We start from the raw sequence: 22,076 nt of genomic DNA, 5'->3' as shown, positions 1-22,076 counted from the left end.
GTTTCTACCTAACCAAGCCTAAAATGCAAAAGCATTAATTAATTTAACCCGACCTTTCTAGCATTTTTATACCTAATGCCGGACACGTATATATTTGGTCGGACAGAATTGTTACAACTCAAATATGTTCGACTTTAGCTAGACACTTGGCAACCCCACTAGCATGAACTCCACTTTTCGTCAAAGCCGCGCCGCGGCTTTAGGTAATTATTTTATATAAACATTTATATGAAGTTTTTATTAAGGAGCACTTTTCTTTAGTTTACCATTAAAAATTGCTATCCGGAATTTTATCCTAACTTTTCTCACTTTTCATAATTCAACTGAAAAAATAGACTCCAAAAATCTAATCATGCACTTTTAGTTTTCATTACTCGGACAAAGACTCCATTGCACTTTACGCTATTCCTAGTTCCTCTATTTTAGTATTTCTCCATCGTTCTTTTCTTGAATCATTTGCCCTTATATATATATATTACATTTAGCTTATTATTGATGATATATAATCTTGGATTGCAAAAATAATTTTCACAAAATATTAATTAATAATCCGACCAGTCGTTCGAGCGTGATTGAGTATCGTACAAACGTTCTCAAATTTATATTTTTAATTTAATTCATGTAAAAACGGGGAAAACCTGATTTATATATTCGCAAACACTTTTAAAATATTTAGTTTAGTATATGTGTATATTATCGTAAACTATTTGTACTATATAATATTATTAATGATATATATACGACTAATATATCATCTTCTAATGATAGATGATAAATGTTTCATAGAAAAATTACGAGACTACGTATCTGTGTATAATGTAATAAATTATCTTAGAAAGTATATTATTCACTGTCTGAAAATGTGTAAGATGTATGAAATGATAAATTTCTCAGAATGTTGTTGAAAAACAACATTGAATAAAACAATTGATATGTTATGTTGTCTTAGATTTTCGCGATTATTACACATTGAAATAAAACTAGTTTTTTTAACGGATTTAATCGCGTATATTAATTATTCTTGAGACCTATCAAGAGTAATATCCCTTTACAAACTGCGGGAGTATATAAACTCGAATGTGAGTGTGGTTTATCTTACATAGGTCAAACAAAGAGAAGCATCGGTACTAGGGTCAAGGAACATATAGGAGATGTCAAAAATAGGCGTTCTTCAAAGTCTGCAGTCTGTGAACATGCTCTGGATAAACCCAACCATTTTATTCGATTTGATAAACCACAGATCCTCGCTAGAGAACACAGATTCATTCCTAGAATGATACGCGAGGCTATTGAAATTCAAAAACATCCGAACTTCAATAGAGAAGATGGTTGGAGACTTTCTAACACTTGGGATCCACTTATTAAAAATTTAAAATCCCAAATCCAACAGACTGCAAGACCTAAAGATACAGTTAGTGCCTTCTGCGTGCAACCGGAACGCTACTCAAGATACCAATTAAGAAATCGTTGGCGGTAGTTGTAAATAATATTTCTTTTTAATTCGAACAGACAAATGTCACCTTAGTCTGCCCGTGACCACGAACACTGCAAAGTGCTCGAAACGTCGGGATGTTAAAATAAAATAATTAATATACGCGATTAAATCCGTTAAAAAAACTAGTTTTATTTCAATTGATATGTTACTGTAAAAGCTCGAACTACGGTAAATCTTAAGATTTTCCAGTAAAACCTAAGATTCCGCAAGGGAAGCCGGGGCGGGTCGTTAGTTACAAATAAAGTTACGAGTTCTATGCTTTCCGAGTATTTATATTTCGTAAATGTCATAACTAACGAATTGAAAAGTCAAATTACATCAACGTTATCTATATTTAAAGTTTAATTTACTTTGTTTTAATAGTTTTGTACTGTAAGAGATTAAAGGCATTAATCACTCGAATGTTAAGGATATTGACATAAGATAAAAGCAAAGCTACTTTCTGTAATGGCCCGTAATAATTATTACGACACGTTAAACATGTTATAGGAGAACGTAATAGTAGGTTTTGCGACGAAAACATTTATTTGTTATGCCGTCAATTTTAGGAACAGCGGGAACACGAAAACGAAACTTACAAATGTATGGAGTATTTTTCAATAAAAAAAATAGTTTTCACAGTACGATGTGATATTAGTTTATATATGTTAGAAAAAGGTTAGGTATTATAATATACATACTATACGTAAAATCTTTTACAAAGTATTCGCGAAACGTTTATTTGAGATTTCTCCCTTTTTTGTACACAAATTAAATTAAAAGTATATATTTTTGAATGTTAGTTAGTCGATCACGCACAATCCAAGATTTAAATCGATCTTGTATTTTACATAGTCCTAGCGATATTAAAATATTCCCTTACTTCTTCTTTTATTGACTTTTTATAAATTCTTAAATTGATGTAAATGTCATATAGAAAAAATAATCGAAAAATTTTATCTGATTAATTTTATTAAAATATTCTTTTCTGCAAACATATGCCTATACTATGTAAAAATATATAAAAAGGTAAAAAAATTAATTTCAATAAAAATTCAACGATAATCAACGAACTCTTTTGAATCGTCGTTTACAAGATTAAATACAATCTAAAGGTTCGGAATTACGTCGTAAATTTTACTGATAATAACTGACCCCTGCTAGATACTTTGTTATGCTAATTAAATTTCGTATATTAATTGTATATAAGTACTTCAATTTATCATATAAACTATATGAAAATTAACGAATACTAAATTTACATTTTTATAGTTTATATTGTATCTAATTGTCTAACTGTCTAATGGTCTGATATGACTTATTTAATAATGCATTATTTAATATTCTTTGATATTATTAAACTTATACGTTACCCTATATACGACGACATAATGACGTTTTTAAATGACAATCCTTATATGAAAACATGATCGAAGAAAACATGACAATGATTAGAAGAATAAATTATTCATAATAAGAAGCAAAATTTATACTTAATAGATATCACAGATCATAAATACATACTAAACAATATTGTAGTAACAAAAATATTCCACTTTAAAATGTCAAAGCCACTTATAGAGTAACGTCAAAGAGGGATTTAAAATTAAAAGCTAATGGCACGTTTTATATCTTAAACACTTATAATGTTTTTAAACTATAAAAGGTAGTACTTTGTTATCTATAAGTTATCTGTTGTTAACTGCAACAGATAAAATAACGCAAAGTTTTATGTCATTTGTCTATTTAGTTGGATCTTATTAATACAATATAATTATATTTTATTAGTATCTGTATACCTGTCCGATTTTATAGATTGCTATTATGAATTATTTATATATATATATATATATATATAGTGTCGCATTATAAAAGAATGAAAACAAAGCCAAACTTTCCAAGTCAACCAACTTTATTATATTAGTGCGCGTGACAACTACGCGTGACATACGTAAAATTTTATATTATATTTGGCTATGGCAAATTTATTTTTGATGCGTTCTCAGCTTTGACAGCCTAGACGTATAAATAACTTGAAAAAATATATTTTATTTAAACGTTTATTTTTACTTGTAATAGAAATTATACATAACATTTGGTGATCCCTTTATATATTTCAAACACATACTACACTTAATTAAAAGATTAAAAATAAATGAGCATGAAAAATCCAACAAATATTAGTTTCCGCATAATAATTACGATAACACCCTCGTTTGATCTTTACAAATGGAAAAATTATACAAATGCGTGTGTTACGACGCTCTCATACATATTGTTAGTGTTTGCGCTTCAAGTCTCGATAATCTGCACTTTTACCCTCTTTTCATAGCACTTGTAATAAAATTATCATACGAATGAGTTCCCATGTGAACAACTTACGTCATATTATTTTGGGGCTGCAAAATAACGTCGATAGTGTCTGCATGCTTGTTATCGTTGAAATATTAAATAATATTAATCTATCAAATAAATATTAATGTTGTTCATTTATGAAAGTGTCAATATCAGTATTTTTATTTATAGCCATATAGGAATTACAAAAAATATTGTAAGAGGATTGTTTGAAGCTTTTACTCCAGCATTAATCTTGACCGGAGCATAGTCATCACTATTTAATCAATCCTAGTCAGTCTCTGATTTATAGCGCAATGATCCGAATGCTTAAGCAGTGAATATAAAGCACTCGATAGGACAAAGATTAAAAGGCCTTACATAAATTATTTGTTAAGATAATTGAAAACTTAATTTTTATATTGAGCTGACTTTTTGATTCAATTCATGAAAATGCAGTTCTTTTTATAAAATATATTTTTTTATAGTTTAAGCGGTCGTCCGACAAAGTTTTATTTGTTCGATGTTAATTGATACGTTGACTGACTGACACTCGATTACGTGAAACTGTACGATCCGTATTTACAAAATTGTTAATTTATTGCACCTTTTTATTCAATATTTGTCCCATAGCTTTGAATGATTCATATAGAATTTTATTTAGGCAAATACAAACGTCGCTCAAAAATTAGGAATCGCCTAAAGCATATGCTAACAATTGAACTCAAGAAAGGTCGTCAGACTCTTACTTTTTAAAGACACTTTTATTCGCGTCTATGAATCATGTCTTCCAAGAAGACAAGCTCGAAGTCCAGCGAAGTTCTGCTGATGTTCAGTAAAAATATAAAATAACGCCAAAATTTATAAAAATAAAATGTAAAAAAAGGCGCAGGCAACTGTGAGCCCGTGGATGTTGTAAATTAAACAAAAAAAATCATAACTAGTCCACAGATCATTTATATTAAATAGATAATGACATTTAAATAATAATTTTACTTTTTAGCATCGTATACATTTTATAAATGCATATTGCGTTTGACAGAACATTTCTTAGCTTGGTTGAACATAAGTCGTTAAGAGTTATTGAATAAATTACAGGGTGATTAATTGACTATTAATTACTCTACCGTTTAGCACCTCAGTTTTGTTAATTAAGCTTCCCTTAAAGCAACCACAAATAGTTCAATCATACTTGAAATTTAATTTAAGGAAAGCGTTTGAATTTTTTATTCAACCTATTTTGCGTGATGAGGGTAAAACTTCAAAGTGTATTTTCGCAAACAGGTAACTTTTGAATGAAAAGCTTCTAACAAAAAAGATTAAATTCAAATCGTTTGTTATATTCGAAGATGATTGATAAATGAATTTAAATTTCAAACTTTAAATATTTTTAACAAATATACTGTAACTATTAGAACATGCTAAAGTTTCCACGATGACATTGAGAAAAAAATAAAATAGTTTTTCTTAATTTATATTTTACAAGATAAAAATATTTTTCTCGTGTCATTCCCAGAGTCTAAGCTGTCGTGTTCAACAGGCTAAATAAAAACTCGCTGTTCCGCAAAAACCAAGACAATATGCCGCGAAATAAAAGACAACGAACGGAGTTTAAAAAAAAAAAGATTGTCTTTACGTTTCAGTCTATGATAAGGTTATTTTAATTACCCGTCCTTCGCAAAGCATGAGTGTATATAAAAATTACAACAAACACGTTTGTTAAAGAACTTTCGAGTACATAGATGCTTGAGATCTGTTACTTTGATCAATTCATTTCTCTGAGATTTACGATATTATTTTATATTAAATTAGGATTGAAAATTTCAAGTACGCTATATTTTAATCGTTAACACGAGCAAGTCTTTGATGGGTCGCTTATTAAAATTGTTGTATGTTGCTTATCAAAATAACGCACCTTTCAACTCCCTAGTTTTGTTCAATAAAACGAGTCAAATTTTAAAGAGTAATAACGACTTTATTGAAAATTATTAAAACTTACAGAACTTGAAGTTGAAACAAAGTGTGCTTTAACAGAAAGCTCTTTAGGGAATCATTATTATATTATTGGGAAGTATATACAACTAATATAAATTCAAGCAGGTTAAATTTTACAGAAACAATAATTTAAAATGTGCATACGAGTATAAACATTATATGTATATAAACATTATTACTTAATAACTTTTGATTATATTTGAATAATTTCTTAGATAATATTACGGACTAAGGTATGCGTTACTGATTTAATAATGCATGGATTACAATTAAAAAGATTCACGAGAAAGTGACCGTAAAATATAGTAAGCTGCGGGATCAACCTCGGAGCAGTAGCATGTAGACTAGTGCCCATGTACACCGTAAATAAGACACATTATAACTTATAGTAAATTTACGTTTAGAAAATGAAGAAAATTCTGATGTCTCTTGTTTTTAATGAAATAAAAATACATTATGTACATTTTTATTAATTATAAAGTTTCCGAGGCTCTGGGTTCAAGTTCCGGGTTCGACCAGTTAACAAGTTATTGATATTTTTTTATCGATAAATTCTCAGTAGCGGCCTGTTTTGAGTTAAAAAGTTGACCGCAAAATAAAACATTGAACTGCTTTCATTCAAATTGACAAATATTTTTTATTAAATAAAAAAAACCCTTATCATAGAACAATAATTGTCTTGTCCTTTTATAAAACACTTAACTATGTATAAATGTCATATCCAATATATATAGTGCTGTATATTTTATAAACCTTATAACTAAAGCAAAGGTACCATTAAAAAAATCCCAGAATTATAAAATATATAAATTGTGTAAGCATTATTTGTTCCCTTTTCGTGATCGAAAAAGGCGACCTACTTTAACGAAGTTACTTTTAATTAGTCAATTTTTATTTTTATAACACAATTAAAAACTCAAGTTATTAAGTTTAATATTTCTATCATTTTTAAAATTTGTTTTTCTATCTAACAAATAAATTAAAATGAGCCTATTAAAACATTTGTTTTGTTCGAAGTAGTAGTAGTTAATCAATATACTTTAAACGAAGTACATTTACAATGAAATTATAAATTAAATAAAAGAATAAATGGAAAATTATTTAACAATAATACATAAATTGTAACGTATTTACTAGTGTCTGTCTATGCGGCGCTTGATCTAAAGCAGAGCTGTAAATGTTGATAAATTTCATATGTAGGTATAATATAACACGGGTTTACATGGGTTAAATAAGGGTTTAAATTTAAGGACAAACATAGAAAGAAAAATTCTTGATTTTTCCGACTAGGAAGGTTTTATTTCTTGGCCTTTCTTTACTATCATGCTTGTACATGTACATAGAAAGGATCTAAGTGCATAGATGTAACTTTGTTTTATACTATGGAGAATAAGAATATTACGTATTAAATTATAAAAAATCAAGATGATATAATTAAAACATATTAAGAACTTAAATTAACTTGACGAATATCTTTATCGTGAAAAGTACGAGTAATCTAACGTACACTGAATCAGCCACGTAGGTGCTTATATAATCGGTGGTTAAACACGTATTAACACTAATTATATCTTGTTAAAATCTAAGCACGTACGGCATTCAATAATTATAGCGTTATTGACCATCCTATAATACCATTAATGCAACAGATAATATAATATTGTGCATATTGTACCAATAATCTAGGCGCTTTAATTGAATAATTACCTAGGGACGTGATAAAAAAAGGATTATTTTTAGAAACTAATATAATACAAAAAAATATTTTATTGTAAAAATAATATATTATGAAGTAATGTAAATCAATATACATATTATTTATATTGTGGAAAGTTTTATAGATTATTCTGTGAATGTTTTATTACCACTTTAATGAAAAAAAAAAATCATTCTCCGCTTATAACTTCGCCTTCAAGGCAAGTTTTATCCAGTTGTGAACTGTTAAGAAATACAATTTACATACAATTCAACTTTGTCAGAGTCGGTCCACAACAGTTGATCGTAATTATTAAGGAATAAACTTATTAAAGACCATATAATGGCATATCTATAACGAGAGAAAATCATATTACAATTAATCAAAACAATAATCAAATACGCGTTACTCATTCTAATAACAATTTATGTATACTGTGTTTATAAAAAAATATTATAAATTAGTAGTGTTCTCTCAGTAGTAATATCGACCATATTGACCATAATCATTATTGACAATTTGAGAAAAAAATATATGAACGACTAACTGTCGGTCGCGGCTTTCCTCGTATTTAAAGACTGAGCCGTCAGGTTTTAGGTATCAAAGTAGTCTATGTCTTTCAATGAGGTTGAAGCTTGCTTCATAAAAAGTTTCATCAAATTCAAATGAGTGGTTTGGCTGTGAAATAGTAACACACAGAGTACTTTCCCATTTATAATATTAGTATTAGTAGATAACATTAAATCTCGTCATTAAAATCGCCAAATAAAAGTATTAAACCATTCTGTCATAACCAATATACTAGCTGCTCCGCACGGTTTTTGCGTTATACGTTACGCCCCCGTGATTCGCTTGTTTATATGGTCATTACATATTTTTGAAGAAATAGACGACCCAAAGGATTTTTTTAACAAATCCCATTGACGCGTTCGAACAAAGTTTTCAGTTTTATATAATAGCCGTAGCTATATATGACATAATAGCTTAGACGTCTGCGTTGAGTCACTGAGAGGGTGTAATGATTCGGATGTAATGTGTCAATGGCAGATTCGATCACCTGCTAGCGAATTATGCGCGTCCGTATTGTTCCATTGACCGGCAATCAGGTACAAGGATGTCTTGATTGAAAGCTCTACCACTGACTTGATTATGCATTAATAGTACCTACTTGCAGCCCTAAAGGCAGCTCCTAAATCGTCTTACACCACACTATAATTCAACCTGATGGATGTTACATTAAATTTACTAGATGATAGCTAATACTCTTAACGGCTTTGACAACTAAATCTATATTAGTATGAATAGGTGTCGAGAATTTATGTTTTCTAGAAAATTTATATTGTTTACAGGATTGATAAAGATGCACAAAATACATATAAAAATGGACGAATTTGAGCAAAGCAACAAAACCTTTTGATACATTAAAAAAATTATCAATCTTTGCTCAAATTCGTCCATCTTTATACGTATTTTGTATTATATAATTTTTTAGTATCTTAGAGATTTATTGATCTCTTATCTTTATAGGTGTAATTAAATGGCATTAGAAAAAAATGAGAAATATTGTCGTTATGAACAATTTATTTAAAATCAGTGAATGCCAATTGAAATATCTTGAGTTAAGGTTGCCAATATCCTTGCTTTGCTTAAGACATTTACTTTTACATTAGAACCGAGTATTAGACGATATAAACACATATATACTCATGACCATCGGTTCAGACTTACTGGTCCAATAAAACAATACATTAATTTTGTGTGGGTCAATACAGCTTTTTTAATCATTACTTCATTATTACATGTACAGCCTACGATAAGTACTCTTTAAAGATAATCTGGCTCAGTATAAATGGAATTATTTAAAACAATTTGTTGGGTTCGATTGAATTTGTAATTCATTGGTTTGATAAACGCGTTCAAAGCTGATACGTGATTTCAGGTATTTGTAATTTACACTCATTTTGTTTGTTTAATTAAATTTGAAGCAATAACAAATTATTTGATATTCTTTTATTATAATATATAATCCATCTCGTACGCAATGATGAAACAAATCATCGCGAGAGAGCCATAATTATTTTTTCATGTGTTGGATTAAATTCTATCTAATAGAAGGCTACTTTCATCAAATCTTTTGAATTTAAATATATAATAATAATTCAATTTTTGGAGACGTCATCGATTTTATCATTTTTAGGTAAAACAGGTTCCTTTTACTAAGTCTCCACTGTCCGTCCGAACCATGATAGTAAGACAGTTGAAATTTCAAAAGTCCAACTCGCACTTAGCCATATTTTTTAAATAATAATATATTATTTCTGTTATATATTTAATGTATCGCTGTTAAAATTTTACATATAGTATCTTCAAAATATGTATGGGAGAAACTGTGTTGGTCATTAATTCATCATTAATATTTATTAATTATGAAATTGTAGTTCTAAATGTGACAAACCAAAGGGCATATCGTATGACTAAAGGAGCAATTTAAAATCTGTAGTGTAAATGCCCGTGTTCTAGATACGAAGCTCGGACGGACTGAATTAGGTCATGTCGATCATTTCCCTTTTCATCGAGAGCTTGACATGATACCCGAAATTATATAAATTATACGATATGTTAGTTACCTGTGCATAACACGTTATACGTTTCTTATTTTTTTTATTCTTAACTACCAAGTCTATGTACCAACCGAATACAGCCAAGCACAACTTCGTTTTATTTTTTTAATCTGTTTTGCAAGCATTGATATTCTTTGTTCGAGTTCTCATTAATTATATTCAATATGTTGTATAATGACTTTAATAACATATGACTTATGTTCTTGTAATAATAATATAAAAATTGTTTGTATTTTCGACGGCATGTGTTTTGTTTTCAGTAAAATAAGTAATAATCTAGAACAATGACATGTTATGAACATTCCATATGTAATATTTATTGCTTTGTTCATTCAGAATGTCTATTTCGTTAATTTTTATTTGAACTCCAGAGCTTTTTTATAAAAAAAAAAAAACATTTTACTTATCTCAGAAAGGTATAACCGACATTTACCATAAAAATAAAATTTAAAACACGTATCATAATAATTTATTACTGAGAGTCGGTTATCAATAAGATTTACGAGTGAGATGCGAAGTGAGTTCTTACAGAATAGCAATTCAATTCGTCATCGATTACATTTTTTTTGTATGTTCTGTTTGTATATTATATATTATTTCATTGTTTCAGATAGATTTACGACTCTCAGCAATTAAATAACTCCGTCAACATGGTAAGTACCTATTATTTAAGTGAGTCAATTTGTAATGAGTTTAATAAGGAGATTTATTGTATACAAGTAAAACTATACACGAAAGTGAAATTATATACTGTGTATAATAACTGTATACTTGTTTTAAATAAAATATTAAATACGTCATATTGATGCAGGGTTACTAAAATTTAATTGTAAGTACTACTACAACTCAACTACTAGTAGACGCCCAGAATATACTGCAAGACCTCTTTTAATAAAAGTAACTGTAATCGGAATTTGATGAAATTCGATTTGAACCAAGCTCAAACCCTAAGAAAAGACAGGTTACTTTATATGTTTATCACCTGACGGTGAACCTCTAAAACGCGAGCGAAGCGAACGATAAAAAAGTATATGTATAGTATTCAATGCGCGGTAAAAAAAAAAATTCAGAAACTTCATAAATTTTTTCCACGAAAAACGAACCACCGAACCACTATTCCCGGTGTCGTTCTAGAGATATTTGTAGTTAGCTTTTGACGTTTCAACTTTCAGTAGCGTTCTGTGAACTGCTGTTCAACTTGGTAAGTCCAACATTTTTGACGCGTAAATGCGCAATAAAGAATCGTAAATGTGTCTATAAAATTATATTAATTCTCATTATACATTATAAAGTGATAGCAGAAATTATTCAGCATCTCGACATTTCCAGACACAAAATATTTTTCAATACAAAAACTTTTAAAAAATAAACCTCAAATACAAACTGTATTTGAGGTTATTGTATTGATTGAGTATTGATTTATATAACTAATAACCATTATTCAGCCTAGTATATATTATAAACAGTTTTACTTAACTTGTTACGCGCTACTTGTAGTATATTTGGTACTGTTTATGTATTAAAATCGAATCTGTACTTTTACATCGCCAGAGGACTAGTACCATTGAGCCATCGACACTTCAATTTGGCCTTGTAAGAGCCTACTTTAATGAATTTTGACCTTTTGCAGTCGCAATACCTAATATTGCGGCTTAAAGCAATTACTTTTTAATATAAAATATATACAAATAAATTCGGCTGCGTATTTCATTATAGAATTAACTGTAACTTAAAAAATATAAATAATCACTATTAATATAAATTTATTATTAATAATAAAAATTCACCGAGTTAAAGAATTGACTGCTTAAACTAGTTCTTTTTTAATTACTTTTTATCAGACAGTGAAATTTACATAGATAAATTTACATTTAGGAAAAAAAACTCTAGTGAAATATTTTCCAGAGAATTTCGGTGATCGATGCCCAATTAATAATTGAAAGGCAAAATTTTGATTGATTTCAGAAGGTAGCCGTAACGAATATTTGCTTGTGGCATTCGTTTCGCCACGTGACTTTTCTAGAAACATTAGTTCTAATGGTAGGATATTATAATAAACTGTTTAAGCAATCATGAAGTTTGCGCAAATAGGGGCTTTTTATGGATAAGCATTTTATATAATTCACTTCGTTATATTATACCTCGCCACTAACTGGTACTGTAGCTCATAAACATCAAATATCGTTCAACTGACCTTTATGAAATTTAGCAAATCGATACAAGAAGGACAACCGTTGCTGTATTACACTAACAGTAACAGTTAAAACATATGAAAACCAGAAACATATGAGCCATAACAAAAATTAAAAACTAAAGAAATTAAAAAATAAAATAACCATGCCCGCACACAATAAATCTTAATATACATCATGTTGCCAGTTCTGTATGATTTCTAATATTTCCCAGCGACTCATCCGTGTCATACCTTTCCCGTAAAACCTAATTTACACGCTTATATTCTTATTCACGTCCTAGGAACGTACATGTCGAATTTTATTAGGATCAGTTCAGTGGCTTAGTGCGATGAGAGAAAAAGACAGCTACCGTCGCATTTGTAACTTACGATATTTACTGGATAGATTGTAGTTTATTCTAGAAGTGAAGTCTAGTATTATTATAAGATTTAAAAAAATCAATTACCATTCTAAAGTAAGTAGAGTAAAGTAACAGCCTGTAATAATCTGCTGATTGAATGACGATACTGCTGTACTAAACTCTTGGAAGAAATGCTGTTATGCGAAACATCGGAAGGAAACCTGCATGTTATACGGAACATGCAGGTTCCTTCCGATGCTCACCACCGATCACGTGATCAAAGACCAAAAATAAATTAAGCACATGAAAATTTTGCGGTGCTTATTTCAACCGCAATCATCGGTTAAGAATCACGTGGTCTAACTAGTGGGTCATCTCCACATTTCAAAGTCAAATTATTCCATAACATAATACGTATATTCATCAGTTATATTATATTTTCTGTATGCTGGTTCATGCCAAAAGTAGTACATATGTGAGTAATACCGAAGTAATGGAATTTCAGGTTAAAATTTTCTCATCACTAATGAGACATCAAAAGGTATAAAACTAGACACTTCTTTTTGCGATTCGAATATTCCAGAACAGTCGAGTAGGCACAATGAATCGTTACAGTTCATTCATTTATAGTTTTACCTTTTTGAACTTGACTCAGATCTTGCAAATCCCCATAGTCTCACTTGATGAAGTCACATTTCGTAGTTTTATATTTATTTTTATATATTGAAATATATATGTTAATATTTATATAATTAAAGCCAAGTTACTGATAAAAGTATTTATAATAGAATGAAGTTTATAATATGAAAGGGCTAATAACCATAATTTAACCATTATATAACAAAAAAATACTTTAGTGTCTTTATTACTGATGCATTCTTTCAGATATTTTTGAAATATCTTAGATAGCGTAGTGCTTTCACATTCACAGAAGATCTTTGGTTCAAATAACATCTTTTTTTTATGACATTTTATATCGAAATCAAATGGAAACGTGGTCTGATCTGAATATAAACGTTATTTTAGGATAATCGATATAAATAAGGTGAATTTATCATCACGATTAAGCTGGGGATCATTTTTGTGAGGAATAGTCGAAGTTGGATCGGAATAGTACCGGTAACATATCAAAACCGTTATCAGTTAGAGGAATTGTCCCCGTTGCTGCCATTTTATTATTCCGCATAGCTCGAATGCAAAGAAGAACGTATTCTATTATCGTCAGAGAATAAAAATCGTTATATAGTATGCACTTTTTTCTAATACCATGATATAATGCTATCAATTAAAAAGCAATGAAAGGCAGCTGTAATAAGTACAATGTGCTCACCGTCTGAAATAGGAGCAATTACTTATAGATGTCGAGTTTCACAAGTTTGTCGTATTGGAAACTAGTTACGAGTAAATCTGAAATGCATCTCCAAATACTATATTGGATATCTGATAGGCGCGCTCAGTGTAGTAGATATTTTATTTATAACTGCTGATATATTTATTTTATGTAATCGTGAAATTTTGTCTTTGATATTATTGGATAATATTATAGAAAGTACTGCAGTATGTGTTTATTATTCTTCTGTACGTTTATGTCACTAAATTCATCGTAAACGGCTGCACCGATTTTGATGGGTTTTTACTTGTTTTGAACGCTTTATTAGCGCTAGATTTTTTTTTAAATAATCATATGTACATAATAATACGTACCGTACGATGTAGCTAATCCATTTATATAATACAACATAGTGATGACCGAATAATCCACGAGGAAATATGTGTCTGTACACAACCATTTTATATTTTAGTACGTACATATTTTTATTACAGTTTTTATATTGAACAATTTATGCTATATTTATGAACAACGGTTATGATTAACAAGAAATAAGTACATTGAAAATCAGATGTCATTGCTCGGATTTGAAGCCGCAGTTTTTGTTTAAGATTGACGCATTCTATCCACTGGGCTATGGATGCTTAATTATTTTAGACAAATGACCAAAAATACAGCCCGAAGAGGATAATACTTATTTGTGTTATTGTCTTATTTATAGTACGCGAGTAAATAAATAATATATTTACGTTTAAAACTTATGTAAATAAACATCACATTTTTTTAAGATGTTTTAAGATTGTTAATGTCAAAATGAAATAATTTCAAAATGAACATATCGTCAAAGCATTACTTGTAATATAATCGATAGTTAATTGTGAAGTTCTATCAATACAAATACATAGAAGTACAACGGAAGTTCAAAGCAGAGCACTTCCGGTCGTAGAGCTACGTCAATATTTGCCTATTTCCGAGCCCGCAGCCGTGTCACTTGTTGCATGTCACTAAGATTTCGGTGAACTTGTTGCTCGATACTTGAACATGCTGTGTTATTAATTACGCTCGATATAAAGCATATAAGCGTATTGACGACCTCCTTGGTCGAGTTGTGTGTAAGCCCGTTTTCATGGGTACGCCACTCCGAGGTCCCGGGTTCGATTCCCGGCCGAGTCGATGTAGAAAAAGTTCATTAGTTTTCTATGTTGTCTTGGGTCTGGGTGTTTGTGGTAACGTCGTTACTTCTGATCTGATTCCATTACACAAGTGCTTTAGCTGCTTACATTTCGATCAGAGTAATGTATGTGATGTTGTCCAATATTTATTTATTTATATATATTAATTAAAATTAATCCTCATTTTCCTCATAGATCTTTATGAAATCGATTAGTTTTTATATAAACGAGAAAATAAAGTAGACTCGACTGTCATTAGATACTAAAACGCCCGAATATAAAGGCTACCATCATATGTGTATATAGAGGCTATATTACATGCACCATGAGAATGTGAAATTGCAATAAAGCCTAATAATATTTTTTATGTATGTAAGTCCTTTTAAAACTATATTTTGTAGAATTAGAACAAATCAACAAGTCTAAACGTGACGTCATATCATCATATAGAAATATTTTTGTATGAGCAAAGGTTGTTGTTAATTCAGTTTTCGTAATTTCTTCTAAATATAAAATATTCTTGTATTTTAAAATAAAAAAGTAAAAGTCATGATCACAATACAGACTTTATTACCATTTCGTTTACAATGACCCGTTAAATTAATATCACCAGCCGTTTCAAATATTGTAACGGTATTTTTATGATGCGTATTAAATCGCTTTTTACACGACTTAATACTACTGTTTTAATATTTAAATAGTAATTATAAACTTATAATAATCTTGTGCTTGATTTATTTCGAAAAGGCCCAGTATTTAAAACATCCGAATCTCAACCGAAGATTGCGAGTTCGAACCCGCACAAACAAGACATTTCATCTGCTGAATTTGTTTTTTCTGAAATCTGCATGATTGTACGAACATGTATCAAAATGCATTAGAACAGATCATCCTCTAAGCGTAGAGTAGGCTTCGCCCAGCATTGGAAAATTCACGGCTGTTAATTTTTACATATGTAACAATTTAATAGATCAAATTGCGTAAATTTGCTTCGTCGCGTCATAAATCCTAAAGTCTGCATCAACTTCCAAGAGTTTACTAGTATCAGTTTATATTGAAGTGAGGGCACGAAGCTTGTTCAAATAAAAAGGTTCATCTAAGGAAATTTATCGTAGGCATTTAACCTGTGAACTATAGAACCCAACGAATAGATTAGATGTAGCTTCAACGATTTATTTGCAAAGTTGAGATGGATTTCGCTTAGCGATATTATTTGTGTTCAGAAAGTAGTAAGGAGTCTGACCTTTGCCTAGCTTTTCATACCACGAACGATAAATTAGCTTAGGCATGCTTAAAAAAATATTATGAAAAAAAGAAATATCTAGCTACAAACCTTTTTAAAAAAAATTATTTAAACCAATATACGTTCATAAATAACAAATGTTACCAATTGAAAAAGTAAAATAAAATGAAAGCTTACCGAATGTTATAGTATTATATAAATATAATCTATATATTAAAATAGATTTTGACGTTTAAGGCCAATATGTTTATATTATGTAACGTAAAGAAGAATATAAGCCTACATAATTAGTCCCTTATTATTCTTTTATGAGTTTGTTAATATTTCTCTTCAAAATAGGTAAAGTATGGGTTAGGGTATCGGTTCTTGAAAGCCGTTGTTGAACTTTATTTTGATTTCTAAGAAAAGTATACAGACGGATCTGATCGATCATAATGTTTCGTTGTTAGAATATTTTAATCTTAACAACATAATTTATACATTGATTGATGAAGGATATTTAAATCTTAAGGATAAATACATATTAATTACCTTCTCATTCACTACACGGTATTATCTTTATTATGTTATGAAATTATGAAAAAGCATAGCATTTTGTTAAAGAGCATGAATAAAATGTTTTATTATCACATCTATCACTTTCTTATGATAGGCGGACGGGCGAATGGGCCACCTGTTGGAAAGTGGTTACCACCGGTAAACATTGGCCCATTCCTTACATCTCCAATGCGTCACCAATCTTAGTTCCCAATTTGTAATGTCCCTTGTGTCTATAGTTACACTGGCTCAATCACCCTTCCAATAGGAACAACAATACAAAGCGGTAACTGCCCAGGTGCACTTGCACAAAAACCTACCACCAAGTATATCTGTTAATAAATATTTGACATATTTTTTTAATTTCGATACTATATAAATTTTTGATTTAGGGTTGTCGTTGGGCTTTATTTGTTAAGATTAAGACGATTATGTTCTTACTAACTAACTAACTAACTATCGAGTAAGGGTATTTTCTCTTATTCAAGTATTCTAATAAGCGCCTTTAACATTTCTCGTCTCAAATATTACTACTACCTTAACTATGTATAAATACATTTATATGTTATGTATGTGGTTAACGTATCCGAACGCTTTTTTATCGCATATGAATTCTTGTTAGTGTTTTTAGAAGTATGCCTCATTGATTTGATTGAAATCGTGAGTCGGGCGAACAAAAAAGTTATTACTTTTCGGTCAAAAAATTATCAGTAACTCTGTAAAAACATGTGCACTCTCACACACTTTATTGATCTTCGATACAAGATTATACAATTCTAAACAGAGTATCGTACTCTAATAAATTCGTTTATTATAACACAGACCTGTTCTCAGTGATTATAATTATAATATATTATTAATAGTAGAATTTTAAAAACATATCTGAATCAAATACATATTATTAATATTTAATAAATATTATTATTAAATATTGTTGTTCCTTAAATAACTAATAAGTTTTAAAAAAAATCAAAATAGTTTTGTAATGGTTTAGTTGATGCAAAATACTTTTAGAATAATAATTTCACATAAAATTTTCTTACAAATATTTTTCCACTCACATTGAAACGACAAATTACAAAGAAAAAATTAGTATGGCGACGTTTTGAAACAAATGTCTATGGTAAAAAAACGCTTAAGTATAATGTATACACAACAGTTTTTTTAAATAAATATGAGAGAAACAATCACCAAAAATAACCTAAAATATTTTCACCTACATTCATCATAAATCATCATCTTATTTTAGTAAATATGAAAAAAATTTGGAACAGCCTATAAACGACCGAACCGGTTTCGCAGTGAAGTAGGCAATACCTATTATTTGCACGCAGTAAGTTATTGGCACTAACATATTATGTTTAACTTTGATTAGCAAATAGAATGGGCCGGACCAAACCGCAATATAACGGGACTTTTTTCAATTATATTATTGCAAGAATACATAAATCTGACATATGGTTCGATAATTTTGAAGTTACATTACATTTTACATTAACAGCCTGTAAATTTCCCACAGCTGGGCTAAGGCCTCCTCTCCTTTTGAGGAGAAGGTTTGGAGAATATTCCACCACGCTGCTCCAATGCGGGTTGGTGGAATACACATGTGGCAGAATTTGGTTGAAATTAGACACATGCAGGTTTCCTCACAATGTTTTCCTTCACCGCCGAGCACGAGATGAATTATAAACACAAATTAAGCACATGAAATATCACTATATTTATCACTTTATTTTACAATGTAATGTATTCTTTGTTGTCAATGGCCACCGAGAACGTAATCAATCAGGAGGACATCCTTATCATCATCTGTTATAATATTAATAAAATAGTAATAAAATTGTCTATGTCTAAATCTCTTTGTCTCTGTTTAGTATAATATTTGACAGTACACAAATGGTTATTTGGAGTACACATAGCGGGGGAATCTGTAGTAATCATTAGTATATTGTACAAAATAATTACTAATCAAGACTAAGAACTGAAAAGTGATAATTATCACCATATTTTAGTCTTGGATAGACATATATATTTTATTATATGACAGAAAGGAAAACTTATCTGCAATTTATATATATAAATATTCAGCATTGCTATCCAAATGTATTAGAGCCTTATTTTGAGCCTGTAATCCATTGCATTAAGACCTCGAGGTCATTTATTGACTTCGAACCGGAATTCTAATAGAAAGTATTATTTTTCTATAGTAAAGTATCTGGAAGAATAAGTAGTACTATTTACTTCCCGGAAAGGGTTGTATTAACTTATTTACGTTGTATTAAGAATTAATAAGTTACCGCTTTTATTTATTGCTAAAGTGATCCTTTAGAATCTAATTTAATTGTGTGTTTTACTAGCTTTCAGTTGTGAGAAACTGGTTAATCTAATTTGATATTTCAATTAAATTATATTTATTACAGATTGAAGTTTGGAGTGTTTTCTAAACTTTAATTTTACTTGTCATTTTTATTTATTGCTGTTCAAGTTTTAATTGGATTCTATTAGATAGTTCGTTTTTAATGATTTTTGTTTATAGACGGGCAAATAGGCCACCCGATGGTAAATGTTTACCTATGCCATTGGATACCAAAGACACAGTCATAGACAACGGATAGTATTGAATATAGTATGATCCCGTGCTGATGAAAGCATTGGTATCTCCCATATTAAAACAAAAATGATATTTATATGTGTATCTCATAATGCTTTTGACAGAGTTATGTAATTTCCATTTGTAATTCATGAAGGTTGCCTACATGACAAAAACAAAAAAGAGCTAGTAGCTCAGAAGTGATTGCTTATATTTGAACCTGCAAGCATTTCATAAGATCCACGTGTTCAATGCCATGAGTTCTCTCAACACGCACTACACTGATATATTTTATTATTTTTAAATCACATTAATAAATTAAATAGATATTTAAAAATATTATTACTTTTCTTCTTTCATGTTAAGGGTATATATAGATATGTATATGTAGGTAGTATCAGATCGGCTAAAGAGCACCAGGGTTCCGTCAGTTGAATACTATATACTAGAAAACATAAATATTCTGCTATCAAATAGCCTTTCTATGTATATATTTTCAATTCCAGTCCTGATTATACATATAGCTCATTTATCTCATCTTAAAAATCGGTTCAAGATTCATGAACAGCGAAATTATTGATGATCTCGCAAGGAAGCAAGGTCGTCATTTCAAGCAATTTAACACATATTTCACTGAAATAAAACATCGAACAAATTGACGGATGCGCGAACCTCAGCTCGGCGAGATGATTACACAACGGAGACCGAGCTTGTTTCTAAAACGGGTTCTCATTGTTCTCGTATATTTCTACCTGGTCTCAACTAGCGCCATTTGAATCTAACGACAGTTTTTCACACAACACTATTACATTGTGTAATGAGTTTTGCTGGTATTTTTTTTCTTCTTATAATTATATAATTTGTTTTGGGCTCATGAGGGTTTTACTTACGCAGAAAATGTACTATATTTAAGTAGACTTACTCGGTGCTTGCTTGTGTGGGTGCCACCCACTCATCTGTTATTCTACCGAAAAACAGCAATAATACTTAGTATTGCTGCGTTCCGGTTTCAAGATTAAGTGACCCAGAGTAACTACAGGCATAAAGGACATCACATCTTAGTTCCCAAAGTCGGCATTGATGATGTAAAGAATGGTTGATATTTATTTATATATATATGTATTAGTTAGTGATATTAACTTATATGTAATGTATTTAAATTACATAAAAATGATATCTACTATATTTGATATAATATATTAACCAAGTCGCAACTTTGTTAGTCGGCGAATTGATTCACCCGATGCATGGTTCATTTATAATCTGCTTAACTCTTTAATAGGAACTGATACATCGGGGTTTTCATGCGAGTTCGAACATGTTATACTTGTAAAATTATAATAACGAATACGGGCGTCGTATATATTACGTATTTTATTAGACAAATAGTTTAAAAATCGTTTGTGATATTTTTGTAAATAGCCATAATTTTTACAATAATTCAAAGTTCTGAAATATGATTATATTTCCTTCTGCTCTTTAATTTAATTCTTTATTCTATCACTCAAATGTTCCTAAAATTATTTTTTTGTAATGTTATATTATATACGGTTCCATGAAGCTAAGAAACATTTTAAGTACGACAAGTGATATCACAGCGCGTGGAAACAATATAGACTTGTTCTAGACAGCTATAAGCCTGGGTTTAATTTGAAGTGTGATGGATGAATACAAATGACTTATCCGTCACAGAAATAACTGAAATGTAAGATGAAGTAAAGTGCCATGTTAAGAAACATATACACGTCCAATTGTTTTGCAATCATTATAAAGACCTCTTGTCACAAGAAATCATGGCATGTAAGAAATGTTGTCTTCCACTGGCTGTTTGACTACCTCCTTGGTCTAGTGGTTCAAACCCTGGATCGGGTAGTTAAAAGTAATCCCATCAAAAACATAAATGTAAAAATGAGAGCCAAGTCCAATATTATGATATATACCTTGGGTGTTGACTTCAACGACAAAAGAAGTGTGTTTTAAATGGGTGCCAAGTTCAATGGTCTTTCCGGAAATTTATTTATAACTACATAAAATATCATTTCTTCTTATAACTTAGGATAATATATTGTAGCCTAAGGTCTGTCTTGGCTCAAAAGTGGCTCCAAGTGGTTCGTGTAATATTAAACGCGGTGCTGCTCGCCAGTTCTGTTACTTGAACTTGGCTGACACGCTACCGCGTGTCTCGATTAAGGTTTTCTTCGAGAAATTCTCATCTCGAAACTTGTGCCTATTAAAGCTACGTACACGCTTCAAACCGGAACAAGAGAATTGAATGCTAATTATTGTTGCTTATAATATATGATGAGTGGGTGGTCCCTACGCAGACGGGCTTGCACAAAGCCCTATAACCAAGTGATTTGATTATCATCATCATATATAACCGAGTTCAGAAAGCGAATAATTTATTGATTATGAAATAAATTATGATTCTTATAAATACTATTCTGTAGCTATGAAGCTTTCACTAAATTACAAGGAATTCTTTGTCACTTTAAATCTATATAAATATTACAAATAGCTAGTATATCGTTTATATACCTAATTACGAT

At 30.0% G+C, this 22,076-nt stretch overlaps 1 protein-coding gene across 3 annotated transcripts in view; it reads left to right on the top strand.

The window, feature by feature from the left end:
• LOC125072304 (diuretic hormone 45) overlaps positions 1-22,076 on the top strand; it is a 51,199-nt gene that overhangs the window by 19,457 nt on the left and 9,666 nt on the right. For all 3 annotated transcript variants that reach the window (XM_047682883.1, XM_047682892.1, XM_047682900.1), the window contains exon 2: positions 10,731-10,773. In XM_047682883.1, coding sequence (XP_047538839.1) covers positions 10,771-10,773 — 3 coding nt within the window. In that variant the 5' untranslated portion in view covers positions 10,731-10,770. The remainder of the gene's footprint in view (positions 1-10,730; positions 10,774-22,076) is intronic.

Source organism: Vanessa atalanta, chromosome 2, assembly GCF_905147765.1.
Source record: "Vanessa atalanta chromosome 2, ilVanAtal1.2, whole genome shotgun sequence".
In the NCBI taxonomy this organism is placed as follows: Eukaryota; Metazoa; Arthropoda; class Insecta; order Lepidoptera; family Nymphalidae; genus Vanessa; species Vanessa atalanta.
This window is presented reverse-complemented; position numbering and strand designations above follow the sequence as displayed.